Consider the following 21,346-nt stretch of genomic DNA (forward strand, 5'->3'; position numbering starts at 1 on the left):
ATGGTTATTGAGATTTCCAAAGTAGTTTCTGTTTTGCGACAAGCTCGAACCTGTCTGGAAAAGCTGTGTATTTCAGCAAGGCAGCAGATGAGACTGCCTGAGACCTCCTGTCTTGTAGGTATTGAACTGGAAGTGTAATGCTTTCAAGTTGTTTATACACTTCTGTGAATATCTTAAGCACACAGAGATGGTGATCAAAATTCTGAGGCATTGCTGTAATTCTGGGTGAGTTTGATAAAAAATTAATGCAATTATTATTCCCTTGGCTGACTACTAGATGCTTCAGTTGTCTTAAACCCTTACATCCTACTTCAACATTTAAAAATATTTTTTTCTTTTAGTTGACGTGGCACTTAGGGACATGGTTTAGTGGTGGACTTGGCAGTGTTACGTTTATAGTTGGACTCACTGATCTTAAAGGTCTTTTCCAACCTAAATGATTCTATGAAAAAGGGAGAATTATGCTGGTACAGAACTTGGTATTTCTGTTTCTAAAAAGGTACCTTATCAAATATATTGATTGGTGACTAATTAGAAAGTAATTCTCAGGTCTAAAAAGAGCAACTTTATATTAAAATACGATACTACTGCTAAGCAAATGTAAGGCTGCCTGCCCTCCAATTTTGTATCTACATCGCTTCCCTGAGCGTCAGTTTGCTCAATATTCACTGCCATTGACCTTGGATAATTAAGAAAAAAGTCTGCTGTTCTGAGGAGATAAATGCAGCTTATGTTTGGAATGTGGCTGATTAGCTCAGTTGTGCAAGTGTAATTTTATGTCTGTAGTTTCTGGCAGGATGGATGCTGCCTTTGCAAAACTTGATGCCCTTCTTTTCTGCTCCCTGATGCCCAGTTGAAGTTGTTGGTGAAAATATCCCAGGACTCCAAGATCTGAAACTTGCTACGGACCTTTTCAATGAAAATGAATTTAAACTAATATGGACTTCTTTTACTCACTGAATCACTTTTTCACTTTCAGCCTATTTTCAGTGCAAATACAAGGCTGCAGTTGTGCACCAGGTGGGAGTTAAAGATTCCCGGCCAGTGTGGTGGCTGGAGCAGGGGTTGGTGCATGTGGACTTTCCTCTCCCAGAACAGGGTTGGTGTCAGGGTCGGCTGTCAAGAGCTGGAGCGGACTGGAACCACCAGCACTGTGTGCTGGGGGCTGACTGGAGATTAGAGAAACGCCAATGGAGGGGAAAGGCCAAATCATAAAAGCAACAAAAAATTAAGGAGAAGCAAAATTTTTTCAGGCCTGTGGAAGTTATTTGTGAAAATTTGAAGGTAGGGGACTGGTGGGCACTGGGGTCTGTTTGCCAAATCCCTTGCTCTTTTATTTTTCTCTGTGCTGCCACTTGGACTTCCTTTTTTACTTCTGTGTTTGCTCTCCATGAGTTACTTGGACTATTTGTGACTTAAAGTACAGGCTTGTTTACAGTGCGAGGGCTGTTTGTTTTTTAAACATCTCCATGATGATCACTCAGTTACATGGTATTTTGGTGGGCTTTTTTCTGAGGGTAGGTTTTCCACTTGAGATGCTCTACTACTATATTTGTGCTGGCAAAGTACTCTGGGCTGAAGATGGCTAATAAAGTTGCATTTTTGGGGGTTTTTTGGTCTGTCTTTTTTTTTAAGTTATTATTTAATAAAACCGTCTTAGGACTAGAAGAAACTATTCAAACCAAAGCGCAGCTTTATAAGGGTAGCTGCATCCATGCTGTTTTTTTTTTTTTTAAAGCTGATGTCAGCCTCTTTACCTTCTTTAGAGATGGTACTATGGTGGTAAATTGTGTATTTTGCTAGGTTGTCCTTTGTTAGTACACAGTGGGTCACTATTTCTGAGGGGATCTTTGGGTGCTGAGGCGGTGCCAATAACTATCAGAAGATTTGGGATGGCATGTGGTTTTTATAGACTCTTTGCTGTTGAACCCAAATCTGCAGCCTTTAAAATCTTCATGACTTTGTAATCTTCCCCCCTACGAGGGTATTATTTATTTGGGAAATTGCATAATACTTGTTATGCAAGCAGTCTCTTTTCAGCCACTGTGTAAAGTGTGTTATAGAAAAAAGTGTAACTTTTTTTTTAATTCAGGCAGCAAGTGGCACAAAATAAACCCTGCAACTGAGATGTTTTAATGAAGAGCAGTTTTAATGAAGGTTGTATTCTGTTTATGACAGAGGTAAGGCAGAACTGAACGCAGCTCTGACAAACGTTCACACCTGTTTCCACGAAGAAATTCAGTTCCCACGATACATCTGATTCTGAGAAATGGTGATTGAGTGTACAGACTGTGTTGCAAATAAAATCAACATAGGTCTATTAAATTGAAATACATTTTTATTGGAATATTTCTAGTAAACAACATCTTATGTGAAATCTATCTGTACCTTACTTTACCACATCTTATTCAAGGATTTACTGCTTATACTAAGTTCTAGGTCCTTTTTCACATGTCTGTGCACGTCCTGAAATAACTCATTTTGTAGACATCTTTCCTTTTCCTCTGCAAGCTGGTGCATGGTCTTGTTTTTGAGTTTCCCTGAGAATCTGGTTTTAAAAAAGCAGAAGTTGATACAGTGGAATATTGCTGGGGTTGTATGAAGACACTGGAGCCCTTGTCCCTTTCACACCTTCTGTGCGTGCAGGCAGGACTGACAAGGCTTGGACTCCACTGCGTTAAAATACAGTGTGGCTGCTTCCCAACATTGGGGGCCTTACAGATTTTACGTTCAGGTTTTAGCTGTGTGCCTTGAATATATCTGTTCAGTTGAGAAAGGGTTGTTTCACGTAATATGTCTGAGTAGAAGAGTTATTCACTTGAACAAAAGAGACTTAAAATGAAGCTTTTAATTGTCACAGCCGGTGACTTTTTTTCTGTGCGTTGCTGCCAACTGAGAGCATTTTAAACTTCCATGCGAGGTATGAGAAGACCCATACCTCTTATCTGCACCTCCCTGAGTAAGGAAAGCAGTCATTCAATTATTCTCTATAATTAATGTACTTCAGTGGGTAGGCAGGTGTTAGTTATTCATGGGCTCTTTCACTGTATCTTACTTTTCCAGGAGTGTTTGCCTACCAGTCTTCTGCCATCACCTCTGTCCCGAGGCATCGGGGATGATCCTTACCCACTCAGGCCTGTGTAATGGGCGGGCTGCTCCTGAGAGTTGTGAAAAGGGAGGAAGTTTTAGATTAGTATGAAAATCAGTCCAGCTGATGTAAAAATATCTTATCCAGGTTGAAAGAATTTGAGAGATGCTGTGATTGCAATGACGTATGAAGTATTCAGAATAAGTTGTCCAGTTTTGCATGGTTGCCCTGAAAGCAGGCTTGCAAGCCTGGGGGTCAGGTTTTTTAACTACATGGGGCTGGTTTAGACTAAGCTTGTTATCTTCCTGTAGAAATTGTTGAACTTAAAACCATCACAATGCTAGTACTGCTGTTGCTGCTGAAATATGAAAGAGGATTCTGTTGCTGGAACCTGTCTTATAAAAGTGGCGGATGAGCATGCCTGTGAAGCTGCTGTGGTGGTTTTATTTGTTTTTGAAGCAGTGAAGAAATAATTTGTGAAAGGCCTGGGTCCTGGTTTTGCAGTGGGCACTGTGTGTGGGTGTGCTTTGTCTTCTGCTCGTTAATGAGCCAGCTTCATTAGACTTGACGATTCAAGGTTCTTTTTATTTTCAGGTATTTTATGTTGCTACATGTCAGTCATTGAAATGGTAGCCTTTAAGAGGCAACATCTGTTTAAATTAAAAATCCACTTTTCTGAGAAACACCTTCTCTTGGTGACTTCTTTTATCAAATACTTTGATGGGAGTCTGTCTGTTTTGGTGAAACTCTTGTTTTAGTTGCTACTGTAAAGACCTTTACTCAAGAGGAACAGGGGGACTGTTGGTGCAGTGTGGTGATGGAAAAGCACCGTTCAGGCTGAAGGTGTATCACACAGTGAATGCACGTGTGGCTGTAGAACAATTCCTGATGATGCTGAAGGTGGAGCAACGCAGGATCCATACGCCCTCCTGCCAGTGTGACTCCTGTTTCAGTCCATGCTGCGTCCCCAACCATCGAGTCCTCGCTGCTTATTTTGCCCCACATGACAATTACTGCTGTATTTTGCTGTGTAAAACACAACCGTGAATGTGGACTGCAGCCTGCTGAGTGCTGGATGTGCTCAGCCAGCCGGTGTGACTGCTCGCCTGTACTCTGGCTATGGCCTCACCACTAGCACCGGTGGGAGTCCATGCTCGCACAGGCTCTGCTGTGGTCAGTGTGGGGCTTTGAAGTCCTGTCCTGGTGTCAGATGTGTTAGATCCCAGCACTGCTACTATTAGCCACCTTACAGTATCACAAGTAGCATGGTGTTCTCTGTACATGGCAATCACGTTCCATTTTTTTTGCTGGCTACATGTACCCGAGATTAGGAGAATGATAGACCCGGGTTTACACCTTAATGCAAGCACACTGTTCCCAAAGGAAGTAGAGCAAGACTTGTCTGTCAAAACGCCGGCTTTCTGTGGAAATCCCTGGAAATCTACTGTTGATGTCAAAATGAGCATATTTGTTTGCAGAGGATGTTCGGTATCCGGGTTTCCTGCTACAAATGTGTGTTTAAAAGGTTCATGTTGTTACTCTTCCTTCAGCCCTGATGCCTCATAAGTCAGTCCTTTGCCTGGGTAAGGCAAAAGTTGTTCACTTGAAGTTGGTGGAATTGTATCACTGAGGTTAAACTTCAGTGTAGGATGGATTGTCTGAAATGCCACAGAAGTGCATTTGTGTGTAAGAAAAGAAGTCTGATGCTTCCCAAGCATTTGGTGACCGTACCAGCATCTCCAGGAAATGTCTGCAGCCTCCAGGGAAGGAGCAGAGCCTTCTCTTCCAACTTGTGCTGGTGATTTTTTAACAGTTGTGTAAGTAGCATTTAAGCTACATCAGGCTTAGACTGTGTAACTTGTTGGCTTTTTCCCTCTTCACCTTCACTACCTTCTTTCAGCTTGATATGACACTGGGGAAAAAACCAGGAATTTTTTTTTTTCCCAGGCAAGCTCTGAGGTGATTTGCTACCTTTTCCTTTAGAAAAGACTTGAAGCTTCTTCCAAGTTCAGAAGGGCTTAGCTACCTGCGTTTTGAAGAGCAGCATGGAGCGGCTGTTGGGGGCGAGGACTGCTTGTTGCTTTTGGATAAAGCCGCTTGCCTGGGGCTGCCACTAGGAGAGGAAAGAAGCTGAATAAACAGGGAAACTGAAATAAACAGAAACAAAACCAAACCTAGCCCCTGCCTTGGGGCGTGGGCTTGAGTCAGTGAGGCAGCTGTTTCAAAATTAGACTTTCTTTTGTTAAAAGGAGGCACATAAAAGCTTTTCTGCTTTTGTTTTTGTGCCATAATGATAATTTCCGTGCATTTTTCTGTGTTATTTGATTGCCTTCAGTTTCTTCTGAGGAAACGTATTTGAGAAGTGAGCAGTTGTGTTATTGCAGCATTAAGGTAGTTACTTCAACCTTTCCTACCTTGCGTGCCCCCAAGTTTTCTAGCAGAAGTGACCATTGTCAGGTAGTGAACTTAAGCCTACATATTCTTCTAAGTTGCCACTCAGTCTTTAATGATGTTAAATAGACTTTTGGGGTTCTAGGTCAGGCTGCAAATACTCGTGCTGGGGCTTCAGCACTCACGACGTTCCTTGCCGCTGTTCACCGTGAGCACCGGAGCTGCTGCTGCGCTGGTGTCAACCCAGCTGGTTTTGTGGCTGTGTTGAGAGCTGGTGAGGGGGAATAGGTGGGTTTGAAGAGCTGGTGGCAGGAGTGGGGAGTGGGGACTTCCATGGGGAGTGAGGCAGGGCTGTCTCACATCGGCAGTGCAGGTGGACGGGCAAGTTTTGCGATGGTTTGAATTGTGGCGCTTGCTGCTGCTGCAAGTGACCCCAGAGATTATTAAAAGAGATGATGATGAGCAAATATTTTCTGTTTTTTCCTCTAGATGGTTTGTATGTGTGTAATTGCTCACAAAATTATGCCAGCCCTGAAAGCTTTTGCTCTTTTTACTCCCCAGTTCTGGTGCAGAGCAAGGGTATGAGCCCCTTTAGGAAGTGGTTGCTCAACTCAGTCCCTGCTGTTTTCTGCAATGCATTTGAGTAAAAACAAGGTTCTGTTTTTAGCTTGCTTTAACTTGGAAATTCTGGTGATAAGCAATTAGCTGCACAAATCCAGGAAGAAATTAGAGGAGGAAACAGCGTAAAATAGTAGAATCTCACTGAGTCATTTTTGCAAATCTCTAGAAGCAAGTAATTTCTCTAAACTGGTAGATGCGTATCACCAGTGTTGTGTAGTCATGGGGCTCAGAAAACTTCATTTATTTTCCTCTGCTGTAGTTATCCTCAAGCAAGCAAGTCACTGTTTGTCACAGTTTCCCCATAGTTAAATGGAAATAAACCTAACCAAGGGGTGTCTTGATAAATACACCCAAGACTGAGGTGCCTCGATATTGTGATGCGGAGAGCTGAATGATATGCTTAAACCAGAACCAAACCCAATGCAGTTGGACTGCTCCGTGCTGCTTTATCTTTCTCTGCTCAGATGATAAATTCAGAAAAAAATCTGTAATCTGATGTCAGGTATAAAGTAGAAAATCTTGGTGTGTATGGGCAGCGTGTGGTGCCTGAGGAGGTTGTAGAGGACGTGCTGTGCTTGAGCTTTCTGTTGTATTTTGTTGTACAGAGGAAGTGAAACTTCACCTGTATTTTGTGTATTCTTTTCTTCCATTTCCAAGTAAGATCTCCGCCAGTTTCTGTATTTCATTCATCTACAAACCAGTTTCACTTTCATTACACTTTTTAGTTAGGCGTGATGTTAAATCTGCATTTATTTGATATTTGCATGTTGTGTGGTATTTCCTTTCATATATTCATCCCGTAATAATTTACAGCGGGATTTACAGGGCTGATGTATTGCCTCACACTTGAAAATATCTCGGTATATCTTTTATATAGACAAAATGCCCAAGCCTCATTTCTTTCTGCCCTAAATGCCAGGCATAGGTACAGTTTAATAGCAACCTCTTGAACTGGTGAGTGACAACTGACTTCGTTACAACTCATTTTTGAGCCTGTTATCTCTGAATTTTCACTGTCATTATTTAGTTAACGGAAGCTGGGTTATGTGAAAAAAAAGTTACTCAAATCCAGAATCTTTACGTGCAAATTTTGAGTCATTGCAAGACAACAGTCAAGTGAGGACGGATGTTTTGTACGGGAAAGCCCTGTGTTGACTCTCCAGCCTTCGGTTAAAGGGTTGTGCTGAATGCTGTTGCTCTTACCTTGAATATTTGCCTCTCGGAAAGCAAGCAGTGGCAAACACCCAGATACTCACTTCTGTATCTCTTTCTCCACCAGTGCTGGAAAATGTAGTAGCTGGAAGTTTTGGGAGCCATCAGCTGTTGCTATGCCGGACGCTGTTGGGTCCTGCGTCGTCCTGAGACTCTCCAGATGACATAGTGCATTAGGCTGACAAACCCACACGTGTTGCGGGTCAGGCAGGCTGCCAAGCGCTCAGCGCTCAGCCAGCGGGGAGAAAAGGCATTAGAAATCCCAATAATCTGCACATCAGTCTCTGTGTGCTGCTTGGTCAGTGGAGACCGAGTGAGCGAGCTGTGGAGAGATTGTGGGTATTAAGTGGGACGGGTAATGAAAGGCTGTGCTGGCGCTGATGTGAGACTCTTTAAATGGAAAATGACTTTAAATGATGGTGCCAGGGCGGTTGGAGTGATTTGCAGCTGGCACAGGTTCACAGTGTAACTGGTAGTTTTCAGCAAGACTAACCACTTCTTTAGGATGGAGCACCAGAATTGTTTTGAAGAATTTAAAAAACAACTTTTAACTGAATTTGCTTGCGTCTCTCCTTGGGGCTTGTACCAGAATTATGGCAATTCAGGATTTTGGTTGTGCATGTGTGTCTGCGTGTATATAGATAAATGCAAGCCATGGGAGCATATGCAGAACTGCAAAATAGTAGTCATCAGGATGATAACAGTGTTAGGACACTCAAGAAGAATACAATAAAATGAGCATTTTAGGTTCAAGATTACCTTATCTGAGAACTTTCTTTAAAAATGATGATCTGTAAAAATGTCTGGACAAGTCGTTATTGTTGTTACCTGCAGATCAGAAGTTGGCTTGCAGAGGACTTGGAAATGTTTCTGTTGCTTGAATTAATTATTCTTGACTTTTTTTATGTAGGATAGTGCACTCTGCTAGTTTTGTTTATACAGGTAGTTGAGTTTCCCTGTCCTACAGTGTGCTAGTCACACGTAGACAACTCGCACTGGTACTCCAAGTAGGGAACCAACAGTTTACTAAGGTTTCTTCTAAGGCTTTCTAGTTAGTGGGAGGAAGAGCTTCTGAACTGAGTATTGTAATATTATTTCCTGGCAAATTTTGAAACCCTCTGGGTCAGTTCCTCATGCCCAGGAGTAATAATTCTGAAAGCAAAAGTTTCTGTGCTCCTGGGCTGTGTTGTTCCCCCGGTGCTTGAACAGCAGCTGTCAATGGTAGCCCAGCACCTGACTTCTCCTCCGGCTTTCCTGGGCAGCAGTGCATGCACGTGCAGGATTGCCGTGTGTTGTGCCACCTGGATGGAGCTGGACACCCTGAAATGTCACTTGTACGTCTGTGTTCAGTTATCAGAGTGTGTTCAGAAGACACAACGGGGAAAAAAAGCTCCTCTGAGCACATGGTGGCCTTTTGAAACCATATCTGCCTGCCTCATTGTCCTTCAGTGTCTTTTATTTCTTCTTGTGTTTGGGAAAGCAAATTGATTTCCTAAACAGTAAGGTTACCTCTTAAACTGTTGACAATGACTATTTCACCACAGATTGTACTGGGACAGAGGTATGAAGGAGTAGGTGGGGTACCACTTACTGGTGCCAGTGGGGTACCAGCTGCCGCTGCTACAGTAAGTGCCCGTGCTGCTGCCTGGTGCTGTGTTGGCTTCCCAGGCAGGGCTGGGGAGCAGCGTCCGCTCCACATTGCAGCAGCCCTGATGTGTGTCTCTTAAACGGCATAGCTGCTGCAGGCTGGAGCTTTGTCGGCAAAGCTACATTCCTGGCTGTTCAAGGACTCTTGAAATGTTGCTTTCATATGAAAGGAAATCCTATCATAGAAGTGTTTGGTTGGGGTTTTTTGTTCATTTGTTTTTTAAAATAAAAGGGAGGTTTTGCTTCCTGGAAAAACTCAATTTCTGTCTTTTAGGTAAAGCCTGCAGTTTCTGATGTAGCTGAATTAAAATTACTGCCTTGCTCAATTGGCAGCTTTTTTTTTTTTTTTTATGGCATCCCTAGAGATTTAGGGCCTGTTGAGACTATTCAGCACCTGTTGTAGAATTGATAGTTTCTCATATTGCTTCTGTGTGAATTCAGTAATCTTGATAAATGATAGGGAAGTCTTTTTTTCAAAGTGTACAGTGTTCCAGTGTCATGCAAGCACAGTGAAATTTTACTCTAATAAACCAGCACATCCCTTCATTGCCATGGGGCTCTGCAAAACAGTTACTCAGAAATTTCTTCTTTGTTCTTAAGCAAAGCTATCGTGCCTCTCTATCCGCAGGTTAGGTATTTGAATTATCTGCATTTCTCAAAGAGTAAGTATTATGTAAATTTAAGCATTGTGCTTAAGTGACTGGAAACTGTTATGTAGTTCAGTCCTGTCGGTACTGATCTTAGGACATTGTTTGAAAGGGTGACAGCGATTGCAGAAAAATGACTCTTGATCTCTCCGCATCAGAGCTGATTTTAAAACTTAGGCTGTAAGTTTTAAGATTTCAGTCTCCAAGTCTGTAGAAATTCACCTTGTTTCAAAGTTAAAATTTACCTTCCATGTGCCAATAAAAGTTATGGATGTTGGAAATGTGTTGTCAAAACACAAATTCTGGACTGATGATACTGGTGTGCAGCTTCAAAACATTAAAATTTCATTCAACTCTAGCTATACAACAGGTGGTGTTTTAGACCCATTAGTTAATTGTTGATATTTTTGCATACACAGATTAGACCATTTCTCTTCCTTAAAAAAAAAAATCAACAGGCTTCTTTAGAATGGTATTGTATGTGATGCTACATTACTAGGCATTGTATGTCTGATATGTATTCAAATTTGGAGGTGCTTGAGCACATCTAAAGAGAGAATGCTCTTATAACTCATCTTCCTACAAAAGTAGGGGTTATTCTTTGTGCTTACCCAATAGCATATTTTTAAGAAGGATGCTTTTTGAAATGTATTTTACTTTCTAGTTTTAGTACAAACTTTTGGGGAGGGGATCAACTTCAGAATTTAACTGACATCTCTTTTTTGGTAGGGAGCTCATTTTCTCAGCATCTCTCCTTTTTCTCGCTTGTTTTCCAAGTTTGGTGTCTCTCCTGCTGTGATTTTGAAGCGTGAAACTTAAGTATCCCAAAACCTGGAGGCAGATGCTCCTGGAATGGGACATGTCAAGCTGGATTAAAGGATAGCGTATACATGACAATTTCTGTTACTACTCAAGATTTCAGTGTCTGAAATGGAAATTTATATATTAGCAGCAGTGATAAAGCACTTTTATAACACCAAGTCTGGTATTCCTAGTTTTTTAGCTTAGAGTTGTTAAAACTATTCTTTTCCTCATATTTTCATTATTTTTATTTATAATACAATAACCATAAGCAGTTGCTTTGGGGAATCTACATGTTAAATTTTCGTCAGACTCATTTATACCCTCATTGCTGCCAACTGCACCTTGTTACTCAACAGGAAGTTTTGAGCCTGTTCGCTTTCCTCAGGATTATACATAGCTTAATAAACAGTCGAATAGGAAGAAGTATTTAAGTAATTGGTTTTGTTGTAAATCTGCGTATTTTATTGTACACATCTTGGTTGCTGCCAGCTTTATGAACTGTTTTCAAATTTTTGCTAGTGAGAGCAGCTGATTTTTGACAAGTAAAATCGCCTTAGTTTTGTCATCATTTTGGTGGTAGTAGGCAAGTAAATTTTGTGCTGAGATCAGTGAATTTTCCATAACAATTTTGAAAACACCAGAAGCAGCTGTACAACAAATCTTACCATTTTGGTGTACAACCTGCTGAAGTACCGATTTGAATTTTCGGTGATGGATTAACCTGAAGCTCCGAGTGGATCAGCGAATGGGTCAATAGCATGATGAGGTCAGTTGCAGTAAGTTTCTAGAAATGAAGCTTGTGCAGCACTTGCAACATAAGACTAAAATTATTGGTAACCAAAGAAATTCACATACCTAAGAAAAATGATTTAGTAATCTCAAGGCCATCTTTTCAAGTTCAGGCTTGGTGTGATCTCTACATTTACGGCTGCATCTCATTTTGTAAACACTCAGTTGTGGATTTTGTATATATTAACACAACTTTTCTGCTGTTGTAGAACTTCTTCCCTACAAATGCAATAAATGAATAGGAGGCAATGCTTTTTTCTGAATGCTTAGCCGTGGACCTAACTACTACTGGTGGTAAGCAAATGCTTAGGCAGAGAGCATTAAGAGGAGCTGTAAAGTTGTTCTTGTTCAGCTGGAATTTAGGGTGATGTTGCAATTGGGAATTGATGCTATTTTAATCTATTAGATATCGCAAATTTTGTTTTAAGCACGAGAGATGTATTGTGCTCTTTTTTCTTAATTTCTGATTTATTTTTTTTTAAATAGGCCATTAAAAAAATCTTAGTAGAAAATTATTTTTTACGTAAAATAGTGGAGCAAGAAAGCATCTGAAAAACTGTAATTCTGGCTGCGTACTTTGGTCTTAGATTTTATATATAGTCATGAATCAGAAGGAGCTTTATAATATTTGTAAGCATAATGAAGCTGTGATCATTTGGACAGTTCTGCTTCCCCATCAAACAAGACAAAACGCGCTTAAAATGTGGTAAATTTGGTGCTTTGCCAATTCTTTACTCATTTTACATTTATGTAGAAGTGTGTTGAACTCCTTATTTAAGGAAATGTGCTTTATTTTGTAATGAAAGCAGAAAAAGGTAATTCAGACTTTTTCCCATTCTAGTCCTTAAAGGATGTTCCTATTGGAAAGAATTCCAGCAGGTGAATGCAGGTGCAGCTTCAGCAGTGTACGCAGCTCTTCAGCACTGCCTTGCTATTGTGTATAAGTATGTATTTATATGTATGTATATACCCACAAGCTCCTGCAGTGCCCGCTGACGGGGAACTATGCGGGTGGGCACCACATAGCTGGCAAGGTCAGGTGTGGGGACAGCAGCCTCCGTCGGTAGCTCCAGGGATGGAGCTGAGATCAGCTGGGAGCAGTCGCTGTTGTTGGAGAGGGTCTCTTCCAGGTATTTGGACTAGGCAGAGAAAGCAACTGGACAGCCGTGGGGCTTTTGCTGGCACTCCTTAGCTGCTGCAGGTTAGATATGAAAGTATTTGCAGGTGCTACAGATGAGAGGATCAGCGAGACTGCCAGTGCCACCTGAGCTTCCACGCTGGCTCTTACTCTAAAAGGAGAAACAGCAGTATGTCTTCCAAAACTTCAGCATGACTTTTGTTTAGCCTCCTGCAGACATAGTAAGCTAAATTTTATGGTATTAGTGGTTAAGTAAACCTCAAGCTCTCTTCCAGTAACTGATACTCAGCATTATTATTCACCATCACCTCTATTTTCCCTCCATGCTCTGATATCAAAGAAGCCTGAAGAACAAGTTGTGTTTAACTTTTCCTTTTGCCATCTTGTGATTTCAAATTAAATGGCTGCAAAAGGGGGGAGTTGTTACTCTTGAGAAGTGCTCTTTTGCAGGAGACCTTGTATGGATGGCTCTTCATTCTCCAGAGTGTACAGGAGCTTTTGTTTGCTACTGTCTTATAGTACTTGGTATCATATCAGAATAAACCTGTAGTCCAAAACATGTGCACCATACAATGTTAGACATCTTTTTTTTTAATTATTTTTATACGGGTGTGTGGTAGAGAAGCACAAAGACCCAGAGTGGTAAGGTAAGGAGAGCCCATGAGACTGGGTGAAGACCATTGAGGTTTATGATCAATCTCTGGCTCAGTACTTTTTAACCAGAAAGCCCGTCTGTGATTTATCAATTTCCCTTCGGGGGTGGGGGGAGAGGTTTTGTGCAAGTTCTGTATACTTGCGAAAATGCAAACAGTGGTGCTTCTCCACTGAAAATTTTCTAGTGAATTCCCAAATCGCCCCGTTCTCTGGCCTGGGGCTCTTTTCTTGCTGGCAGCCCACCAGCTCTTAAGTCTGGCTGTGCAAGGAGCACCATGTAAGAAGTTTTTTATTTAATTTGGTATGAGATTAATGGTCCCGATTTGCTTTCACATTTGGATTTGTGATAGTGCCTATGCGACCAATTACAAGAAATGTTATTTGCAGTTTTCAGTTCCGTACTGTATTAGAATGGGTGTTTTGAGAACTTATGTGGCTACTTGCAGCTTTGGTATGGCAAGATTCTGGTCAAACTGCTTCCAAAAACATCTTACGGCCCTGACTTTAGACTATTTTGTAATGGGATTATATGAAACAATGTGTATTAAAAAAGAACTGTAAAAGTATTGAAAAACCTATTACACTATGCTATTGGGCAGTCATACTGAAATAGTTTCATAGATCAATTCTGGAATTTGCTTAGTACTGGATTTGTGATTTTTTGCATATTTTCACTTAAAAAAATCAGAAACGTGAACAGCAGAATCTGTGCAGTGGCAGCTCTGGGAATAAAACTCTTTGATTTGTACACTTTGATTTGTAAATACGCCCAAATAATTAAAAATAAGCAATGCTAAGGCTCCTGTAACAAGTAAGAATTGAGTATTCTTCTCACAGGCACATCAAAGAGGCTCAGCTACCCCATAGTGGCACAGGGGCAGTGACTATCTGCTTTCCAGTGAACAGTAATGCCTGTCGTGTTGTGTAAAGGGAGGTGGCAGCTTGCATTTCGTTTAATAACTTTCCCATTCTTAAATTGATAAAAATAAGAAGGGGGGGGGGGGGAATTAAAGAAAAGCAGGGTTTCACTCTAAAAGGCAGAGGAGCTGGCAGCTTTGTGAGACCACTAAATATTAAGTACTGCGAATAATTTTGAACTTTTTAAAGTTTAAAAACATAAGTACTGTGGGAGGTGTTGTAACTGTGAGAAATGACCTGAAGTCTGAAAGCTTCTGGTGGACAAACATAAAGTTTAAAATACTCTTCTTCTGAAGTCTGAACAGCTCAAGGTTTGTTGTCATGGCCAGGAGTAGTTATCGCAAAGCTAAGGCTCCTTTATCTTTGCGTTGCCTGTTCTTCGCTCTTCTGAGGAGATGGGAGACAGTGGGCTGGATGGTCAAGGAGGACGTTGAACAGTTTGTTGGAGGCTTTCTGGAGGTGGCCATACATTTTTAAATGTACTTAGTCTGTTTTGTGGCAAGCAATTGTTTTGTTTGTGTGAAGCTGTTACTTTCTTCCACATTTTTTCCAAAATGTTCAGCCTTAACACTTAGTTTTTCGAACACATTCCTGTGCCCTTCTGTATAAGGTTAGTAGCAAATGCCGTTCTTTTCTTCAGCTGAAAGATAACCCTGTCCTGCTGGCGATGTCATGAAAAACCAACACCTGCAGCCCAGAAGTGGATGTTCCTTAGATTAACTTCCTTATTTTTAAAGATCTGTCTTCTAAATAAAAGCATAGCATTAGCACGTCAGTGTTAAAGGAGAATTCTGTTCTTTCAACAAAATATTGCTCAATCACATATTTCTTGCTGTTTGTCCTTCTAGTCATCTTTTACTGTTTTTATTGTTGCCTTGTGGTCTTGTGTTACACGGAGAACTTAGCAGATAAATGTATAGAGCTTCCATACTGCTTTGCACTTGTACACTAAGGACAATTTGTCCATTCATCCTTTTTCTTGTTTCTAAAAAGGACTGTGTGGTCATCACAAATGAGCTGGAAAATATGCATGCAAGAATGAGCGCTCACCCCATCATGTTTATGGCTTAATTTCTCCAAAGCTTTGGTTCTTCTGGATGTAAAATTCTTTTAAGGAGATGTTAGGTTTTTTTATGTGTTCTGGCACTGTTTTATAAACACTCACATAATACCTTCAGTCTTGTTTTCATGTTTTTCTTTGAGCAAAGATATAGTCGTGTGACAAGGATTATTAAAATAATCATGTACTTCACACTACACAGTGTATGAAACACATTTTCTCAAAGAAACAGTGAGCCACACAGAGGTCTACCGATATCGCCACTTGCATCAAAGCCAGAACAGCATGAAATTATCCAAATACTCAGGTACTTCACGTTACATGAGGCTTTTGACTCTGAAATCCCACTTGATGCCACTTTCATTCTTCTGATAACATTGTAGGAAACTAAGAGCAATCGTAATTAGATCCATATTTCTGGGGATTGCCAGAGTCCCTCAAGGTCTCTGTGTGTTGCTGTGGGTATAAAGCCAGCCACTGTCTCTGCTCCGGAGTGTATGCAAGAGACAGCTGACTTGCCTTTTCTCAAGGCAGCGGGACCAAAGAAATCCCAAACAGATAAAGAAATTAGGGTCACATGAAAAATATGGTGCAACTTATCCTCTTACATCCCTGTTGAAATCCAGGTCTGAGTAACTACCATATGTTGCATGTGCGGTGTGATTTGTGCTGCTCTACTCCTAAGCCCCCTTGCAGGGGTTACAAGTGGAGCAGCAGAATTCCTGGGCATCAGTGCTCTGGATTTGGTCCCAAGACAGGCTTTAAAGGGAAGCTTTGAGATACAGAAGAAAATGCAGGTAGTGAAGCACTGCGAGATACTTGCTAGAACCTCAAAAGTAAGGTTTTTTTCTGTTTTCAAGAGCACAGTAACATAGGCAGTGAGCCATTCATGAAGAGTCTTGCTTTTATTCCACTCTGTGAGCCAGACTTCCTAGTGTCACTTAATATGACAGTCTTGGGGTATAGTATTTGCAGGCATAACGTTTCTGTGTGAGTCTGTTGTTAAAAGGTAGTGAAGAGTATTTGTGTACATCATTTACGATAGTTGACAGTAAAGATGTAGGTGCTAAATCCACGCTCGGAATAGACAAATATATTGCAGCTTTTTTTATGCGTCATTATGTCCTTGCTGCAAAGATCATTAATTGTTGCACAAATATCTGCTCCTGTGATGTAAACTACAGTTTAACTAATGTGAACCAATTTATTGGGCTGAATATAACTTTGAAAGCACAGTTTAATTTAGTTTAATTGCTCTTAGAGAGGGGAAGATAATCCTCTTTATATTGAAAAAAGAAAAAGGATAATATTCATTTATTTGTCATGTCAGGGTTGGATCTTGATGGTTCAGTCTTTACCCAGGCTGTCGCTTAAATTAGGGGAAAATTGTCCAAGCAAAGGATAACTTTACCTCAATGTTCAGCTAGAAGAAAATATACCTATTTCAGATACTTGCATTGAAAATTTGTTCTTATATTGTTCATCTGTTGGCATTATCTGCTGGCAGGTGTTATTGCACAATACTGGCTTCTGTGTTTTTGAAAGCACTCACCTGATACTAGGTGCAGAGTAGGCACAAGTAATGGTGGCCACCAAGGTGTAATAGCACATTTCTATTTGTAGGGACACAGGGGGGGGAAAATTGAGCAGAGTCTCTTGCAGCAGACGTTGGGTGAGTAGCTGCCGTGCCACCGACCCTGTTGGTGTCAGAGGGGACCCAGCACGGACTGGGGAACAGATGTGGAAAACGTGCATCTTCTTCCTCTTGTTGGGAAGACCTGGTGGCCTGTAAGAAACAGAGCACCATGCCTCAGCATTTGATATCTGCTTAGGAATTTGAGAACCAAGCGTAATATTAAGTATTGCATCTCTTCAAATACTTTTTTTGCAAGTTGAGACTTGTTAGGTGTGGTTTGTGTGTAATGTTGTTAGTTTAAACCTTCTACTAAATGACAAGATAGTTGTTCCTTAAGTGTGATTGCTGGTTAGAAAGCTTGGAGGAGGCCGAGTTGGAGTTTGATTTTTGTCACGTAGATGTATTCTTTGTTTATATGAATTGTTTAATGTTACAGAAAGTAAGTTGATGAGCAGATTTTGGGGGTAAAAATGGTTAATACTTGTTTCTGGAGCTGTTTATTCTTACAAAAAATTGGAAGGGGCTACAAGTTTCTGTTCAAGATATTCTGCTCAAATGATATATTAAAAAATAATTGTGTATTTGGGTTGAAACATTCTCTGTGGAGATTGCCAGAAAAAAAAAAGGCCAGCTGGAACAAAATTAGGTGCAGGGAGACTCGGACACATTATAGTGTTGAAAAACAGAAAAAGAAGAAAGGGATCCTTCTGTTCTTACAAATACAAATTCTGCGGTAGAAGCCGGAGCACATTAAATAGTTGTAGCCCAAGTGGGAATGAGGCTTGTTTCTCTCCACTGATATTTTTTCCCCTTCCTTGTTCAAATTCTGAAAGGGAAGACAACTAGTATCCACTGCAAAGTATTACTGAATTTATGCTTTTCCTTATTTCTAGAAGGCAATGCAAGCTTACCTGCTGCCACAGCTGGGAAAGAATTCGGCTGCTTTGACAAACAACATGACGAGGACAGGGCAGGGATGGCTGTAGAGGCAGGAGCGGTGGTGGAGGGATGGTCTGTGCTAGGGGTGCTAGATTAGATCGTCAGCATTAGCCCTTGAGGTGTGGTTTTGGTAGGCAGGGAAACTTGAGCAAGTTTTGGATACTGCAGCTACTTCACTCGATTGTGGTTACTATGGTTATAGTTTGCTGTGGTTAAAAATGTGCTGCTCTACTTGCTTTGCTTGGCTTTTTTGTAAAGGGCTTGTAACCAGTGTGTCCTGGCTGTAGTGGCAGTGTGGCAGTTATTTGAGGGATTTTATTACTCCTATTATTTTTGCTATTACTATGCCAGTTGCTTAACTTACCTGCTTTTTAACCTTCCTAAGCTTGCTGCCAGTGTGAGTGAAATGGCCAAATTAGGAATTGGAAAGTTACTGGGTTATTTGCATTATTTAAAAAAAATAAAATGTCTGTTCTAGTAGTACAGCATATCTTGAAACATGCTCGGCGTTGACCAAAGTCTCAGCAGCTTTCTGCTCCCTTCCTCTGTGTGGCAGGAGGAGCCCCGTGAGCAGGGCAGCCCCCTGTCCTGCAGGTCCCCTGCCTGTGCATGCTGCTGCCTGCTCTCTTCCCTCTCAGTTTTGGGTTTGCCCTTACCAGCAAGCCGTCCTGGCGTGTGAGAAGGAATATGCAAATACAGGTTTTGGAGAAGTTGTGCTAGTTATGTCAGTGGCTGGCCAGAAAATGATAAAACTTAATAAATGTAGTGTGCTGTCACAGGCACAGATAAGGAGCGGGAGAACACGGGGGGAGATGTCTCCGCAGGGGCATTTTAAGGCTAGTCTTTTTTGGATTCCAGCCTTCTCTAGGGAAATGCAGTTGACTTATTTATGTATTTTTTAATTTTAGTTTAGTTGAAGTTTCTGTTTTAAAATTTGTGTCTTCGTTGAAGCAGTGCAGCACTCCTGCAACAGGAACAGCAGCTCAGTAGCTGCAGAGGTTGGACGTAAGGCTTGGAAATAACATTGCAAGCAGGCACATCAGAGTCCTGCAAAGTAGAAAGACTTTGAAGGTGCTCTCAAATTCTTGAATTGGGATTTCCCATGAATGGCTTGGGTTTCTGACTTAGCTGGTTGTGTAAACAGCAAATAACTGTAAGTTTGGGCAGAAATGGCAGCTTCAAGCAGTGAGGTTAATCCTGTACGATCATGTAGGGAGATGGTATCTGCCCTCTCTTTAAAGATTTTTTGACACTTTTTTTTTTTGAGTAGGTGGTTAGCAGGTTGCTTGACACAAGCTAATGTGTGACACACAGGTTTTAGTGTGGTTGCATCAATCTGAAAAATCTTTTCCATGTAACCAAAACACTTTTTCATACCTGTTTTTTCTCAGTCATACAGACAGAAATTGCTATATATGGGGTTTTAAATGCAAGGATGCTAAATGTCTTCACTGTTCTGTGGAACAGGTAACTGCTTGATCTGATCTGCAAAACATTTCAGCATCATAGTTATTTAAGGCTGAAGATTAGATCATCTTTGTTCACTCAGAAATGTACGCAGATTGTAGCATAAAATGAGTTACAGTTTCTGTGTTGAGTGAAAAATCCAAATGCCAGTGGTGTTGAGGTGGGTCAGGGGCCTGATTACAACCTGTTGCATAGACTTTATAATAAGCTGTGGTAGTGAAATGAAATATTTGGGTATATCTAGCTTCAGTAAGAGCATCTTGGTACCATTATACAGAAAACCAGTGCCAAGAGAGGCTTACTAGATACTTGGATTTTCCTGTGACAGGTAGTAGAACTTTTCTGGGTGTTCCATTATCTGTATGTATCATCTCTAAATGCAGATGTTACATATGAGCGATTAGTGTTTTGTAGGTTTTTATTTTTTAAAAAACACATGAAACCACTAAGTAGCTTCTTAAGAAAGTCTCTCTAGATGTTTATAGTAAAAACTGGGTGCAGGTACAGAGCTCTGCAGCAGAAACCCTTGGGTTCCCATGTTCTGGTTGTAGATTTAATGATACTTGTGTATTACTTTGATTGACAATCTGTTGTAGTCTAATCTATGCAGAAAATTTGAATCATATTTATGACCAATGTAACGGCTATGGACAAGCGTGAGCAACTGTTGCAATTAGTATTCAGCTCATAAGGGAAGGCTAATGGAGTTGATAACCTGGTTTTCTTCCCCCCCTTAGCTGTGTGGACATAGGAGCATGTATCTTTCTGGCATGTTGAAGGGGCTCAATCAATCATGAATAGTCAGAGCATTCGGAGCATAAACTGCTTTGTGATGTGCCAGGCCAGGAGGGAGAGGTTTCGAGTTGTTAAGCTGAGAGGAGATGAGTTTGGACAAGGAATGCAGAAAAGAGGAAGGTACAAATTTCTGTGAGACTATCTGAGGATCAGTAACCAAGGTATGGGTTACATACCAAGCTATTTTTTTGTATAAATCATAATTTGAAATGGAAATAGTCTTTGAAAGACAGTTTGCTTGTGTATTTTGTCTGAGCACCATTGGGGACTGCAGACAATTGTGTGAAGACAGTGTGTCAGAGGCTGGCACGGCCGTTCCCTCGTGGAAGAGTGAATGCCCGCTTGTCTTCTGTGATCCTGCCAGTGAGCTTCGGTCCCGGTCCTCGGGACAAAGTCATCTCAGTTACCTTCTCTTGTTCTTTGTTATTTGTGCGAGGTTTGCTGCTTCAGGAACCAGAAGCTAATTTGAAAAATTACATTGAAAGATATGAAGGAGATGATGTTTATCAGGAAACTTACTTTTATCACTCACTGTGTTCCTTCTCTTAAAGTGTAGCCACAGTGTGTGGCTGGCAACTTCTTGAAAGCTGCTTTTTCACTATTGTCACCCCAAAATTGGCTGTGATTCCATGACATGGATGGAAGAAAGGGAGCATTATACTTAATGTTAGATGAGGCTAAAAACTGATGAAACAGCAGTTTGGAGTATTTCTTAATTTTAAAATTTCTATCTTGTTTGATAGCAGCGGTAGTATTAATAGCAGCAGTAGTACTTCACATTAAATAAGGACATGCATTTGGCTCTTATAAGTGGAGTATTCTTCCGTGGTTGCTGAAATAAATCTTCATATTGTATTTCGTGAACTTGGTTTTACTGTGTAAAATTGACTATAGATCTCTCTTTTTATTGTCATTATAGAAAACCTAGAATAAACTCTCAGTTGGTGGCACAACAAGTTGCCCAGCAATATGCAACCCCACCACCGCCTAAGAAGGAGAAGAAGGAGAAAGTGGAAAAACAAGACAAAGAAAAACCTGACAAAGAGAAGGAAATCAGTCCAAGTGTTACAAAGAAGAACACTAACAAGAAGACTAAGTAAGTTTGAAGGATGGACTATTAAATGTGGAGTGATTTCAGTAGCACTGTGCATTGATTAATTGTGCGGTTAATCTAACATCATACTCTCTCTCTTTCCTCCAATTCTTACAGACCAAAGTCAGATATTGTGAAAGATCCTCCTAGTGAAGCGAACAGTATACAGTCTGGGAATACTACAACAAAGACCAGCGACTCAAATCACACTTCAAGGTAACTTTATACTGAAGTTAAGCTCTCAGTATCTGAGAACTGTGTTAAATAGCAGACGCTGTTTTTTTGATGGACTGACAGAGTACTGTGTAAACCACAGGGTTTGTCAGTGTTAGTATAGCAAGACCATTAGTGGGTAGGAGTCTTCTCCATGTACAAGCACTCAAATGCTCTGCTGGTGAGGGCAGATTCCGGCATTGGAAATATTTGTTCTGTTGTGCACTCAGTTTT

The 21,346-nt window shown here is 40.9% G+C and overlaps 1 protein-coding gene across 1 annotated transcript in view; it reads left to right on the top strand.

Annotated features, from left to right (window-relative positions):
• The window catches only part of RYBP (RING1 and YY1 binding protein), a 48,142-nt gene that overhangs the window by 18,739 nt on the left and 8,057 nt on the right, over positions 1–21,346 (top strand). The window contains exons 3-4 of the mRNA XM_075513969.1: positions 20,726–20,902; positions 21,017–21,115. Of these exons, the coding sequence (XP_075370084.1) occupies positions 20,726–20,902; positions 21,017–21,115 (276 nt within the window). The remainder of the gene's footprint in view (positions 1–20,725; positions 20,903–21,016; positions 21,116–21,346) is intronic.

The sequence above is a fragment of the Mycteria americana genome, chromosome 11 (assembly GCF_035582795.1).
Source record: "Mycteria americana isolate JAX WOST 10 ecotype Jacksonville Zoo and Gardens chromosome 11, USCA_MyAme_1.0, whole genome shotgun sequence".
NCBI lineage: Eukaryota > Metazoa > Chordata > Aves > Ciconiiformes > Ciconiidae > Mycteria > Mycteria americana.